The 15738-nt window shown below is 33.2% G+C and overlaps 1 protein-coding gene and 1 non-coding gene across 2 annotated transcripts; one reads left to right on the top strand and one right to left on the bottom strand.

Annotated features, from left to right (window-relative positions):
- Positions 1-2598: 2598 nt before the first annotated feature.
- LOC142630860 (pentatricopeptide repeat-containing protein At1g74600, chloroplastic) lies at positions 2599-7241 on the bottom strand. The gene is made up of 3 exons (XM_075804913.1): positions 4492-7241; positions 3810-4026; positions 2599-3005 (listed from the first exon to the last, which is right to left on the bottom strand). Exon 1 carries the CDS (start codon positions 7189-7191, stop codon positions 4495-4497), a length of 2697 nt encoding a protein of 898 aa, XP_075661028.1. The 5' UTR covers positions 7192-7241; the 3' UTR covers positions 2599-3005; positions 3810-4026; positions 4492-4494.
- A 100-nt stretch (positions 7242-7341) lies between these two features.
- Positions 7342-7422, top strand: TRNAL-CAG (transfer RNA leucine (anticodon CAG)). Its single transcript has one exon. It is a non-coding gene; the product is annotated as a tRNA-Leu (tRNA).
- Positions 7423-15738: the final 8316 nt, after the last annotated feature.

Here is a 15738-nt window from a genome sequence, read left to right as displayed (position 1 = left end):
CTCCTTTATTCTCTTTCATCTACGCTATAGCTCAAAAAAATCCCCCATTGAAATAAGTTAAAAAAATGTGCATGTAAAGTTATTTAGGAAGAAAAAAAATCAATGTATGCACCTTAAAAACCCACTGGGATTAACGTGTACCAAAAACAAGAACAAAGAACAGAGCTACAACAACAAGAGAAATAAGAGGAATATTAAAAAATCTTTATCATTAATCTCATTAGATTCTATATCTCCTCTTCATTATCATCGTGGGTGTGGGTTGGATGTATTCATTCATAAATATTAGAATTAGAAATACTTATTTTCATCTCATCTAATGTAATAATAAATGGATACTATAAATATTTTGTACTAAAAAAGTTTATAAATTTTGTGTCATTAACTTTTTAAAAAATGATCATATTTTTATACATCTCAAAATAGAAATGGACCAAAAAAATAGTAATTTTCACATTAATAACAATCTCCTACGACACAACTCTTTTATTTTTTTGGGTAAAAACTATTTTTCATTCAATTTAAATTTTAATCTACGACTTGAGATCCATCTGGTGTAAATTTTATAAGAGAACTTAAAACATAAAATGTATATGCATTTTTTTTAATATCTTCAGTATAAAAAACATGGTTATTTGGAAAACAAAACTAGCTAGATTTTATCAATCATTTTTAAAATGTAAGATTTTGTTTTGGAGAAAAATAATATTGAGGTGTAAAATTAAAAATAATAACTAAAGGAGAAAAAGGTAAAATATAAAAATATCCTCAAGCTTTGGACCATATCATATACTACTAAGACTTTTCCAAAAATAAAAATAATGCTTCCTAAGCACAAACAACACTTAAGGCACGTTTGTTACATTGAAAACAAGTAGTATTACAAAGAATACAATAAGCTATAATGAAATAACTTTTCATATTCATTGATAATAGATGAATAGAACCCTGAATTTGTATTTCATAGTGTTGATCTTGTAAGTGCCAAGAATGAGTTGACGTAATACAATGAATTTGTAGAGGTGAGAACGTCAAATAACCTAGCACAGTTGAAGAAGAAAAAGACAAGGAACAATGAAGAATACTAGTCCACGGCCAATGTCCGAGGACAGATACTTATAATAGACTGATCTCAAGAACGATTTACTACAGTGTTTCTCCTTCTACCTTGGAATTCTCCTATTCCCCCCTATTTTAGGATGATCTCTTACATTATTGAGCCTCTTTCAACTGATCTTAGCCCTCCATTTGTTGATCATGCAGGCCACTACTTGAGTACTTGTCCCATCAGACGCCTTCCTAAATCTTCTGTGAGTTGCGGCAATCAAGACAGCATTATTTAGGAGTTTTCTTCACATAAATGCAGGCAGGGGGTTTGGTGGGTACATTAAATGTGGTGACAGTTACCATCCCTTCAAACACGCTAGGACTAACCCTCTCTCTGAAGCTCTTCCTCTATAGTGTGATCTCCTCTAGTAGTATGCCATTGACGTGGCCAAGGCTTGTCTCCTCGGCCTTGTCGTCTGAGGGTATGGTCCCTTCGGAACTACTTTGGCTTCCTCGGTCTCGGATATGACACGTGTCACTACTACCTTATTAAATTTTTGTGTCTCACAAATCTCACTTATCATTCAATTATTTATAATTTAAATAATTTTATAATTAATACCATTATCATCTGTTCAAAATTGCTATCTACAATAACACTTTTTTTTTTTTTTTTTTCTTTTTAGAGTTTTAATGTGTCGTCCGTTCATAATGATATCTCTTTTATTATTAGATCAAGACATCAATAGGTTTTTGGTATAGGTGAAAATTGAATTTCAAATATTTTATTTAACTATCAGATACTTTACCACTAACTTGAATAAAATGATGAAATATATTTAAAAAAGAGAAAAAGAAGAAGAAGCTGATTTAGGGGCCAGAGGGTACCTTACGGTTAGGTTAAAGAGGAATCAAATTTGGGTCCGGTTAGCTCGATTCATTGTAGGGGCTTTACTCAGTTCATTTTGGACCCATTCCAGTTCTCAGGCATACAGTTAAACCCAAAATATACATACACAGCCCAACCCAAACAACCAAAAATAAAATACAAGAAATAAAAAAACCATCGGAGACAAAGCCCAATCTGAAACCTGAGAAGCTCATTCAAATAAAAATACAGCCAGCCCATAACACCATCAACCCACGGTCCAAACCCAAAAATAAAATCATTAAGAGCCATGTCCAAGCCCAAATCAAATCAACTCATAACCCCAAAAACAAAGCCCAAGAGCTCATAAACTTCACATAAATTCCAACAACTTTCATTAAATTACTTTTTGACCCCACAGCTTCCTTTAAATTGTACAAAGACTCCTAACCTTTCAGAAATGTTATTGTATCCCCTAAACTTTCAACAATTGCAGAAAATCCCTAATATCACAAAAATCATTGTTTCAACTTTCAATTCCTTTAAATTGTACAAAAACTTGTGTTGCTTCATGCTCATGTTAGGATTTCTTGTTTGCAGTGCAAGTTTGGTTTGCATGCATGGGTCCTTGTCTCAGTTTGGTCAATAAGGGTCATTGAATGCTGAAGCTTCTGGAGGCACCCTTCATAACAAACTGGTAAAATACTGCATGTATAATGTCTGTACAAATTACAATGAAAAATGAACAACCCAATATCCAAACATTTGCTGCTATTTTTCTTTCAAGCAAAGGCCCGTTGTAATTGTAATTTAGCCACAATAATAGAAAACCTATCACCCAAAAAAAGGGTCTGCTCCCTTTTGCATATGACATGCAATCACAGATTACAACCATGTCATTCTACATATCCTGAACTGTGCGGTCAGTGTCCACTCGGCCTTCAGCTCATTTTTTCTTATATCCGAAGCTAAGAGCAACCACAGGCTGGAAAAAGCATATTAAACCCTGGCAAATATCCTTGCATAGCATGTCACCTTTCGATCTTTGCAATGTTCCATCAATGTAACATGATAGATATCCACATTCAGACTACAAAGCAGTTCAAAAAAGAAAGCAAAATTAAATGTTTGAAGAGGAGCCAGTTTGAGTAAGGAATTGGATTGGATAGGAAAACAGTTGGGAATGGTCTCAATACTCATGCAGAAGAAAGAGGAAAAAGTTGCATGATATATAACTCATCTGCTATCAATGTGGATTTGGAATGAAGATATGGAGATCAGGTATGCTGTGGAAAAGTCCAACAGTAAGACATATTGGAGCATTAGTAATTATTCTTGTTGATGCAGTTTTTTCTCTCTATGCATATACAGCCATGTAGTATTTACTAAAATTATCAAAGTTAGTTGATTTTGGGATGTGGCAACCAATATCATGATTCATGACCATGATGTAAAATGTCAACCAACCAAATAACAAGCTCATTCCTCAAATTGTTATAGCAATGGGTTGAATGCATTATTTACAAATCTTGGTGACGTTATTTTGCAGTATCATGTATAGGAAGACCCATAGAAAAAGAAATAAATATATTACCAAACACTGACAAAATTTCACATGTTTAGCACCATTGTTCCAGCAGCCTCATCTTAACTATTCTTTTGATTGGTAAGTTATTGGGTCCTTTCCTTTGTTGTCATTAGAAATTACTTAAAGTCCAGGACAAAAAAATATTACTAACATCAAAGAAGGTAGATTGAGGAAGAGTAGACAAACTGAGATAAGGACCCATGCATGCATAGGATATGCTCATGTCCCCAAGTAGTAAACATAGACCACCTTGCATGTTTTCACGTGAAGAGAGTTAAAGAAGCATGAATACAATGGATGACTTACATATGTTCAGAGTCTGAAAAAGTTCCATTAGCCTGAGCTATCTGAGTTGCCCTCTTTACTGGACTAAAAGAATGTAGGTTTTATCACCTTGTATTTGTATGAAGTGTCCGAACTCTTGAATTTTCGAACAGGTCACCACCAGATCTGCCTGATTTACTCTGAAACTTTAATACCACTGTTGGTGAGATGTCTGTTGGTGAGATGTAGACTAGTTATTCTGCAAGGAAGTTGGGTGCTACAAATCAGCAAATTTATGTACAGAGAATGCTTCTACTTTCGATTGGTAAAGCTGGCCTTCACACTAGAAGATATTCTAGTGGTATTTTACATTAATAGTTTACATGAATAAATGAATAATGCAATAAGATAATGTAGATGTCAGTAGGCTGTAAACTGGAAAGCTTAAAACAAAAAGAAGAATGAGAACATAAGAGGTAAAACCCCATCCAACACTGTGAAGTTAGAAACTATAAATGCAAAACCAAGGTCTAAAGTCTAAACAGAATGTGCTATTGGGCATAGCATTGTGTCTTCCCATTAATTAAAGTCCTTCTGTGTTGGTTTGCTTACTCTTCAAACATCTATCAACTTTACTTGTTCCATAACTTGTAAGGGGTATTATATGAGAACAACACACAGACATGAAACCAAATGTTCACAATCATAAGTTATCGAGACTCACCATTCATATCGCAACTGTGTCACACAAACTCCAACCAGGTTCCTTTGTCACCCCAGTTCCCTTCATCAGGCTTCTAATCTTCAGGACATCTTCCCATTGGCCCATATCTGCACAAATGTTTGACAAGGAAACATAAACTCCAGCATCACATGGCTCCAACTCCATAACCTTTTTGGCTGCTAGCTTTCCAAGCTCAATATCTCCATGTACTTTGCAAGCAGCCAGCAGGGTTCCCCAAACCAAAGCATCAGGTTTGATAGGCATAATTTTAATGAACTGTTCAGCCTCTTTCAGTCTCCCTGACCGACCAAGAAGATCAACCATACAGGCATAATGACGATAACCAGGCTCAATTCCATAGTCTTTGGCCATTGAGTTAAGATGGACATAGGCTTCTTCAACCAATCCATTATGGCTACAAGCAGACAAAACCCCAACAAAAGTCACTGAATCTGGTTTAATTCCTTCTTTCCTCATAAGCTCATAGACACTCAAAGCCTCAGCACCCTTCCCATGTTGAGCATAGCTGACAATCATGGTTGTCCAACCTATCAAATCAGGATTCTCTATGCGATCAAATGCTTTGCAACAATCTCCTAAGCTTCCAGATTTTGAGTACATAGTCATCAGTGAACTACCAACAGAAACATCTGAATCTAAGCCCAACTTTGTAATATAGGCATGCAGTTGAGTCCCAATGACTGATCTATTCAAAAGTGCAACCGCCCCCAGCACTGATGAAACTGTGAAACAGTCAATGGTGAAATCAGTCATCAGCATATCACAGAAAAGCATAAGGGCCTTTTCAATGTAACCATTTTGGGCATACCCTGAAACCAAAGATGACCACGCAACCTGATCTTTTTCAGGAAGCATATCAAACACTCTACTTGCCAATTCTAGGGAGCTGCATTTTGAGTACATACCCACAAGTGCACCACCAACAACTATATCTTTGCCAACTCCAAAACGGAGAGCATAACCATGAAGTTCTTTACCCTTTCGTATAGAACGAAGAGCAGAACATGCAGTTAGAGTTGCAGTTAAGGTCTTCTGATCAGGTATTATTTCTTCAAACAACATTTCTCTAAATAACTGAATAGCTTGATCTGAACAGCCATGTTCTGCAAAACCGGCAATCATTGAAGCCCATGAAACATTGTCTTTCTCAAAGATTTGCTCAAAAACTTTGTATGATTGCTCCAAACTACCACACTTTGAGTACATAGTGAAAAGTGAACAACCCACAGAAACATCAGATACTAAACTAGTTTTAAGAGTGTAACAGTGGATCTGTCTTCCTAAATATAAACAACCTATAATGCTCAAGAGACTAGAAGTACAAAACTTATCTGGTCTCACACTTTCTTGTAACATCCTCTGGAACATTTCAATTGCTCCCCTAAAGTTTTGATTCTGAGTGAAAGCAGATATCATTGCAGCACATGTACCCAGATTCTTTATATTTCCCACCTCTTTAAAGACCAACTCAGATAGATCAAGAGCTCCTATTTTTGAATACATATTAATCAAAGCAGCCCCCACTGCTGCATCCAAATAGTACCCAGTTTTTAATATCCAGGAATGGATTTGGATTGCCTCTTCAATCATGGCTCGTTTAGCACATGCAGTTAGTACACTAGTAACAGTGTACTTATTTATTTCCACTTCCAGCTCTCTCATATATTTGAAAATCTTGAGGGCAGAAGTAGAATCATCCTTCTGCACAAAACCAGAGATAACTGTAGTCCAAGAAACGACATTGCGTGATGGCATCCGAGAGAATTCCTTAACAGCTTCTTCCATATCTCCACACTTGGCATACAAGTCAACAATAGCAGTTCCCACAAAGACATCTCCAGCACCACATTTAATCACCCACCCTTGAACTCCTTTTCCAATATCAAGTTCTTCAAGTGCTGCACAGGCAGTTAAAATGCTTGAAAATGTAAAACTATTTGGCTGAAAAGGCCCACAACACATTTGGCGAAAAAGACCCAAGGCAACCGAGTTCTCTCCATTTCTAACTGCCCCAGAGATAATAGCATTCCAACAGACCACATTCTCACACGAAACATCATGAAACACCCTTAAGGCATCGTTGAAGCTACAATTTTTTGCAAACAAATCTATCATTCCCGCCCGAATATAACCATTCGAAAAGAATCCATTTTTCATGGAAAGCGAATAAACCTGCGTACCAAGCATAGGAGCCTGCAAAGCAGTACAAGCAGAAAGAACAATCCCACAGGTTATCTCATTAAGCTCAAAACCCAACAAATGCGCCCTACAAAAAATCCTCCACGAATCCTCGAATAATTCATTCTGATTGTAACCCAAAATAACTATATTCCAAGAAAAAACATTTGGTTGAGGCAATGTATCAAACAGTTTGAGCGCATCAACCATGGCGGCAGATTTGCAATACGAATGGAGTAACGAATTTGCAGCAAAGATATTAGATTGTAAAGCAGCTGATTTGAGCAAATGGGTATGTATAACTTTTGTATTTCTGATGGTGCAATGTGTGGAATTCCTATTCTCAATGAAGAACTGAAATGGGTCAAAAGGAGCAGTAAGATTTTGTTCATGTTTGGATAGAAAAGTTGGTAATTTTTCAACAACTGCAAGAGAAGATATGAGTTTTGAAGCCAAAAGTGGGATTTTTGTATGGAAGCTTTGATTGACGAGAGTGTTCATTTGGATTCATAGAGCAAGAGAGTTAGAGACAGAGCATACAGAAGATTTGGTTCGACTGAGCGCGGGAACGCGTAGCCATGACACAGGGCATCTGAGTATCAATCGTAGATTTAAACAAATATTTTCTCTTGCGACAGCTTGCTAAAAATTGTCAAGATGGCCGAGTTGGTCTAAGGCGCCAGTTTCAGGTACTGGTCCGAAAGGGCATGGGTTCGAATCCCATTCTTGACAAATAGTGTCATTGCTTTTTTAAATTTCCAACTTTGAGCAAAATTAAATTAGAGACAAAGTTTTTACTAAATTTTTTTTACAAGTTGTTGAGGTCAGTATTTTTTATTGGAATATCGTCACTTCATATATAAGCAACTATAAATTTTTTCTTCTCATTGGATATCATTTGTGGTTGCATTCATAGGAGCTCTTTTGGAATGCATTATCAAAGACTTGCACATCACTGAAATCAATTTTATTATGTATCAATTACAAAATATTATATTAATAGTTGCAATATATATATGAAAATTTTTGTTTTGCTAAGTTTATTGTTTTATTTATTTATTGTTAAAGTTTAAAAGCTATTGAGTTTTTATTTTGATAGTTACAGTCACGAAGGAGGGGCGAGTTGAACATCAGTTCTCCTTGTAAATAATATTAGTCAACACTTCTAAGCTATAACTTACAAGACTCTAAGGTGGGATAATATTGTAGACAATCTTTTGATAGATTTTCTTGGAATAATATATCACTGTGATATAGACCTACCACTAACATCGATTATTATTTTTGTTAACGTTTGAAAACTTTCTAACTTTTTTTTTTGAGCAAATTTTTTTTTATTATTTGCCCCAACTTACTAAAATGACAAATTATGTTGGAGTAACATCACTTTGATATAGACGCATAAGTGACTTTTTTACTAAATATTTTTACAACTTGTTAAGGTCACTATTTTTATTGGAATAATATCACTTCGTATATAAGCAACCATAAAATTTCTTCTTCTTAGGGGATTCTAGTAGTAGTTGCGTTTATTGGTGTTCTTTTGCATGCATTGTGAAACTTGCACATTATTGAAATCAATTTTATCGTATACCAATTACAAAAGGTTATATTAATAGTTGCAATATATATATATATATATATATATATATATATATATATATATATATATATATGAAAATTTTTGTGTTGCTAAATTTATTTTTTTGTTATAGTTTAAAAGCTATTGAGTTTTTATTATGATAGTTACAGTCATGGGGGAGGGAGGAGTTGATCATCGTCTCTCCTTGTAAACAGGGGCGGCTGCACATACACTTCAGGGGTTCAAATGAACCCCCTGACTTGAAAAAAGAATTATATATATATATATATATATATAATATTGCTTTACTAATTTAATTTACTCTTAAAAATATTTTTGCACACTCTGGTCACATAGCAACTTTATCTCACAATTAAACAATAGCTCAGTGTACTACTTATGTATGGATGAGTGTGATTGTAAGAGTTAATAATTATATAGTGCAAGTGGAGTTGAGTTTTGTCATTTAGTTTAAAATATTTTTATAAAAAAATGACAAATATATAACCAAAATTGCATAAAAACAAAAATATTATACAAAATTAACAAAATAAAATGGTCATACTTACATTGACGATGGATAATGACAACAAATAATAAACTATCATGAAATTATTTTAAAATAGGAAAACTTGTAAAAGGAAATTGTAAAACTTCATGTATTGGTGTGTTTTTTTTTTCCCATAACTCAATATATTCAAGTACTTTTTTATATATTAAATTTTATTCAATTTAAGTTTCTTAATGACCCCCCTAGAAAAAATTCTTAGTGCCGCCACTGCTTGTAAATAAGAGTAGTCAATACTTCTAAGCTACAACTTACAACTTACAACTTACAACTTACAAGACTCTAAGGTGGAGCAATATTCTAGACAATTTTTTGACAAATTTTCTTGGAATAATATATCATTGTGATATAGACCCACCGCTAACATCGATTATTATTTTTGTTAATGTTTTAAAACTCTTTGACTTTTTATTTTGAGCAATATTTTTTTTTTTTATATTCCCAACTTATTGATGTGACAAATTATGTTGGATTAACATCACTTTGATATAGACACATAAGTGACACCACAAACATCAGTTTTTTTTTTGGTTAATGTTTCAAAACTCTTGATTTTTTATTAAAAAATGGCAACACATATTTTTCCTTCATTCTTGAGATACACAAAGCAATAATAAAAACCAAAAATGCACAATAGCGATAAACACAAGTACTATACTAAAAATGTATTTTGTACAATAGATGCATATACTGATGTGGATGATTACTGGGGTTGGTTAGGCAAAATTTGGCCCTTGTGCCATTTTATTTTTACATGAGCTAATGCTAATGCTCTTAATAATAATAATAATAATAATAATAATAATAATAATAATAATAATAATCTATATATATAATAAGTGAAGCAGAGAGAAACTCCAATTGTAATTCTAAATTAGAATCCTAATTTTGTGTCATGTGTTAAGATTTATATGGTTCCATTTGTCTAAATTTAAGTGGATCAGTTGTAATTCCGGTTTTTTTTTTTCCACTCCTGCGTATTTCAATGTTCATCTCCCCTTTTCCAATAGTCAAAATGTAAAAACCTTCCTCTCCTATCAATGATGCATGTATTTGGGTATTTCTTTATCTTATATAAGAAGAGGTTTTCCATAAATTCGGATTGTACTCACAATTTTAATGGTTCTGGTTTATGCTTTCTAAGGTTTGATTACTTCTTTCTTTCATCTGCCTATACTTTCGTTCGTTTTTGTGAATAATTGTTATTGTTTAATTATAAATTTAATTTTTTTGTTTTCCCATCATTGATGTTGCATGTTTATTTTCTGTTTCATAAAAGTTGGAAGAAACTCAGAATTTTAATGGTTCTGGTTTATGGTCTGCAAAACGAATTCCAACCATTCCTAAGGTTTGATTACTCATTTCTTTCATCTGCCTATTGTTTCTGCCCTTTTTGTGAATAATTTTTATTCTTTAATTATAGAAGTTTTTGTTTGCCTATGATTGATGTTACATGTTTATTTCATGTTACATGTTTATTTCCTATTTCATGTTTCATAAAAGTTTTTTTGTTTGCCTATGTTAATCAGGTTTCTCCTGATTGCATAATAGTATATGCTGTAAACAGATTATTGTCTTGACAAAGATCGTTTATGTTTTCACAGTTTATGTCCTTATTTGTTGTTCTTTTTTCCCCTCACAGGAGATTGTCATAATATTGGAAACTTTGTTGCCATCGAACTGAGGCTTTAAAACTACTGATTTCCTTACCAAAGGTTAGCTCTGTTTTTATTGTTTATGTTATTATTATTGGTGAATTATTTGATAGGCTATTGATATTCTATTTATTAAAGCTTTTGATGTTCTTACTTGAACGGTAGTCACAATTGTACCAAAACTTCCTATTTTCCCTTGAATCTATTATCAAATCATTAAAAAATATGAAAAGTAATTAGCTGTGATGTTCCATAGTATCTATTTATTTTGTTAACAAATGTCAGTTTTTTTCCCCCTGTTTATGTTGTGATTACAAAAAAATATGGTTAGTATATAACCCTGATAATGTATAAATAATTTCTTATTCTCGTGAAAAAGGTTAGCTACTTTTTTACTAATAGTGTTGTTAAAATTACCGATAAATTATATGACTTACTGTTAATACGCTTTTCGTTAGAGCCTTGAACATTTTTGTTTTAATGGGTTATATTTTTTAAAAAAATTGTAGAAAAGATCTCTGTTCAGAAAGATTATTTTCTTTTATGATTAAAATATAACCCATGTTGGAGTGAAGTTGCATTAGATCTAGATTATATTTTAATTAAATTAGCCTCTGAGAGAGAGAGAGAGAGAGAGAGAGAGAGAGAGAGAGAGAGAGAGAGAGAGAGAGAGAGAGAGAGACCAAAATCAACGAACCTCTCATTTCAAAAGATGAAAGAAAAAAAAAACAATAAACAGTCAAAAAAATAATCATCAGTGCCCTCCACATTTATAATCCACATCTTTGCTCCCATAATTCCTAAAAAAACCTCAGCTTTTGGAACTCCCAGATACAGAGCCTCTACCCGAGTCCAATCAAACTCAATTACTAAGAGAAGTGAAGATGGATAAACAAACTGCTTCCTCAGCCCAAGATTTTTTAGAGATCTATCAAGATATCTCCCAAAAGCAATAAGAAAACCATACTTCAAAAAAGCTCTTCGTATAGTGAAAGATATCTTGACTAAAAAAAAATATGGGAAGCAAAAGGGCTTGGATTCCTATGTATTCGAGGAAGAGGAATCAAATGGATCTCTTATTTTAAAAAGGATGATATGGATTTTTCCCCCGTTTGAAATATGAAATGGAGTTAAGTTAGGTCAAAGATTGACCTTAAAGAATGGTTAATTTAAACCTATTCTTTAATTATAAAATTGTACCATTATTAGATAGTACTTCTATGATTTTTCTTAGTGTATGAACGTCCCGATTAAATAAATAAATAAATAATTTTAATTCATTAATATCTTGGTCTAATGATAAAAATAAGCATTATAAAGTAAATATTATATATTCCAATCATATTGTATTTTAATAGTTAATTAATAAAAAGGTAATAGTAACTTAATTTGTTATATTTGCTGATAACCTTAAATCAAGTGGGTAACTAAACAACTTTTTTCAGTTTATTTATTTATTTATTTTTATTTTCTATTTCATGTTGGACTATAACATTACAAATCAAGTAATAACTCCACCATTTTTTTCGTAGTTATATTTTAAGTTAGACATGGTTACATAGTAGTTAATTAGGTTTGCCACATTGCATTGTAAACAGCTAGATTTCTTATTTTCTTTCATTTTATTTTTGTCACTTTGAACAGAAACTAACAAGGTTATACTGACTTATACATGACAAGAATTATATCATATCAATTAATAATTCATGTCACATTGAACAGTAACCCCACAAGTCTTTGATAATTTTTTTTCCAAACTATAAACTATGATAAGAGTCAAATTCGATGGGAGGTTTCACCATATCACATGATAATAACTCGTATTTATTGTCTTTTTCATTTTTTAGTCACTTTAAACATATAATAATAAGATCACACACAAACATCCATGACTAGATATATGCTAATTAAAATTGAATACATAATATGTTGAGTGATTTAAATGAATCACATTTCTTGTCACTCTTTAATAATTTACCAATATTTGAATATAAATTTGAAGAAAGCAGTAACCTAATTCTGAATCTATCTTTATAGTTGTTTCTGGATTCTTCTCATTGTACAGTTCAGTAAGTAATAGTTAATAAGTTTGATCAATTTTCTATTCTATGTTATGACTTTTTTTGCCTTTCTTCTAAGCAAATTCAATTCCTTTATGTTTTACATTGATTTTCGTTTTTGTTGATTCAATGAACTGGTTTGTGTTATAATCCTGGGATCCGAATCATTGCCCACTTTCTAATACTGTGAATTGTTAGGGACTAAAACAACAATTCAATGAACCTAATTAACCACTAACATTAACTGTAAAGTATTAATATTAACGGATATAAACAATGAAATTCATTAAGAACCAACTGCAATACAAAATTCTATACAAATTGAACTATTTCACCATCAAATTCATGTATAATCATTTCAAAATTATTAAACACGTGATTATTATGTATTGTTATTTAATATCATACTATGAACCTTAAAAAATGATTTTATTATAAATAGTAGATGAAATGTTATAACACTATTTCAAACAAAAAAAATAATATGAAAACTTTAAAAAATCTTTCTAATGACATATGGGTTGAAATCTTTTTGAAAGTGGGCAAAGATTCGGCAACACTCTTAGGAAACATTAAGTTAAGGTAAAAAAAGTATTTCTTCAATTTGTATCTACTTATTCATTTCCCTCTATATAAATAATTCAATCTATTAATTTAATTTTTTCCTTTGTCTTAATTAGTTGCAAACGCTTCAAGAAGTTAACAGAAAAGAAATTAGTCCTCTAACAAATTGAGCTGACTCCGTATTTCAATCATCCAGCTCTACTACATGACAAAGAAAAAAGCTTAATATTTTTATGAAGCAGAAAATCTTTTTGTGCTACTGATAGTGGGAAGCTATCAATATTTTTTGAATGAAGAAGTCGTTGTAGGAAAAAAAAATAATTGAAAAAACTCTTCCATGTGGCAATTTTATTGCACCTTATATTTATGGAATCGTGCTACTTTGTGAGTCAAATAATGAAGGCATTGATAACCTTTTGGAAATTTTAAATGATGAACATGGGAAACATTGGCTTGTCAAATGCCGAAAAATGCTTCAACTACTTACTGTAAGAACCGACAAGTATAAAATTCCAAACTTTCAAGCATGCCAAAAAATTAGAATGGGATTTTGGAATCGAGATGAACCTTATCCTTACGGTTATGAAGAATTTGTAGTGACGTGCAAAAGATGCAATATTCTGTTCCATTGTTAATTGTTTGTTAAGCTTTGCAAAAGTTTTACAATTATGATTTCCGTAATGGTTTGCCAAAATCAATGATTATCGATTGTGGAAAATTCAAAGTGTAATCAACCTTATTCTTGTGATTATCAAAAATTTGTAGTTAAATGCAATATATATATATATATATAAATTTGTATCTAATTCTATCCTCTTTGTGATAAACCCAAAAAGACAAAAAAAAAATTGACCAATACTATCACTACAATTAACCATTTCCCGTGCGGTTATCAATAGTATTTAAATTATATATATAAGAATTATACTATGTATCTTAATGTGTATTTTTCAGTATATCCATGCAATTGTAAAAAAATTACATAATGCAAAGTTTTTTTAATCAAAATTTTCTAGTTAATAATATAAATTTAGACTTAACTAAGCCTTTTAAACATGAATAAATCTACCTAATAATATCCTTACACAACATTTTTTAAAGACTTAACAAAATATAAGAATAACTATTTATCAATAGATTTTATATTATATATGTAAGTGCACAATTGCACCTGGACCCAAAGACAACTACGGGCTCAGGCCCAATGAGCCTTAGACAATAAAATTTGTAGAGCGTGGGCTTGAAACCTAGATTAGAAGTGCTGAGAACTTGATAACGGGTTAAGAGTTACAAACACATGTAAATAACAAAAGATAATTATAAATAGGCCTCATCGGATGTAAGCCGAGGACTATTTCTGTATTATTTCTGTTTCTTACTTAAAAGTTACAATTCTTAGTTTTTTTTTTGTTTTTTTTTTATCCCCCTTCTCTCTGACCTCCACCCCCCTTAAATACTTCATTCCCTGATACTTTTTGGACAGTGACTAGAAGTTTCAGCCCTACTGTTCAGGGGTCACTTCCCCATCAATGCGGCCAGGGAGGTAGGTGCAGAGCCTTTAATGCGGAGGTGGCAACCTTTGCCCTTGATATTTTCTTTAACACTGGTGCATCTAGAAGGTTCAGGGTGCCCCCCTTTAACCATTAATCTTTCCAGAGTTGTGCCTTGACCTTCATAATGAAGTCTTGAGTTCTCTTGGGTCTGTCCGAGGAGAAGCTCGCCCTCGGCTGTACCCTCGGATCCTCGGCGTATGGGCCAATTCGTAGAGTTTAATTCTGGAGCAGGTCGGCCCTCCATGCTACAGTCCAAAGGCCCATATGCCAATTTGGATCCTTTTACTCCCCACAATAGCCCCTCAAAACTCTATTTTTCATCATCCGAGGAGAAAAATAGGGTTTTGATCCAACGAAAACTTTCCCCACACGTTCTGTAAATAACTACACGTGCGAAGACCGTTTCGCGTTCCAGAGGATGCCACCTGGCGGTTTTATTTTCAAAAACGCGCGCATTTATTACCATAAGTTATACCTTGTCCCCCACGTTCAACGGTGAGATGAGCATCCAACGGTCCTTGTTACTCCATGAAAATTTGGGCGGGACAAATACAATTTCGAGGCCACTTCCTGCACGTCGTGACGCTTCGGGAACCTGCGCCTTCATTTATTTCCCCAGAGGCTAATCCCATCAAAACATCAGCAATCACCCTTTGTCTGCAGAAATACGTGGAAATTTGAACAACTTGAAATTTGTAAGTTCTTATTCCTTTTCTCTTAACCCTTTCTCCTCGGACCCTATCCTCGGCTCCCCTAATAACAGTTCTCCCTCTTAAAACTTAGTTTTTCGTTCTTTTCTGATGGAAAAGTTTAAATGTCTAGTTGATACCGCCGCTGGGATGGAAGACTTTAGAGCCAAGTATCGTATTCCCAGCGACGTAGGTTTAGAATACTGCCCGGCGAAAGCCGTGGCCGGTTCTAGGAAGGCTGGAGAGGTTATCATCCCAATGGTAGCCTTCGTAGAAGGTGGGATGACCCTCCCAATGAAGCCTGTAACCAGGGAGTACCTCCGCAACCACCGGTTGTGTCCCGATCAGTGCGCCCCAAACGTTTTTAGAGTTTTGGG

Source organism: Castanea sativa, chromosome 4, assembly GCF_040712315.1.
Source record: "Castanea sativa cultivar Marrone di Chiusa Pesio chromosome 4, ASM4071231v1".
Classification (NCBI taxonomy): Eukaryota; Viridiplantae; Streptophyta; class Magnoliopsida; order Fagales; family Fagaceae; genus Castanea; species Castanea sativa.
The sequence above is the reverse complement of the archived record's forward strand: the minus strand, read 5'-3'. Positions and strand labels throughout refer to the sequence as shown.

What these genes read in the sequence shown, in the direction of transcription:
- LOC142630860 (XM_075804913.1), bottom strand. Translation starts at nt 7,191, where the DNA reads ATGAACACTCTCGTCAATCAAAGCTTCCATACAAAAATCCCACTTTTG.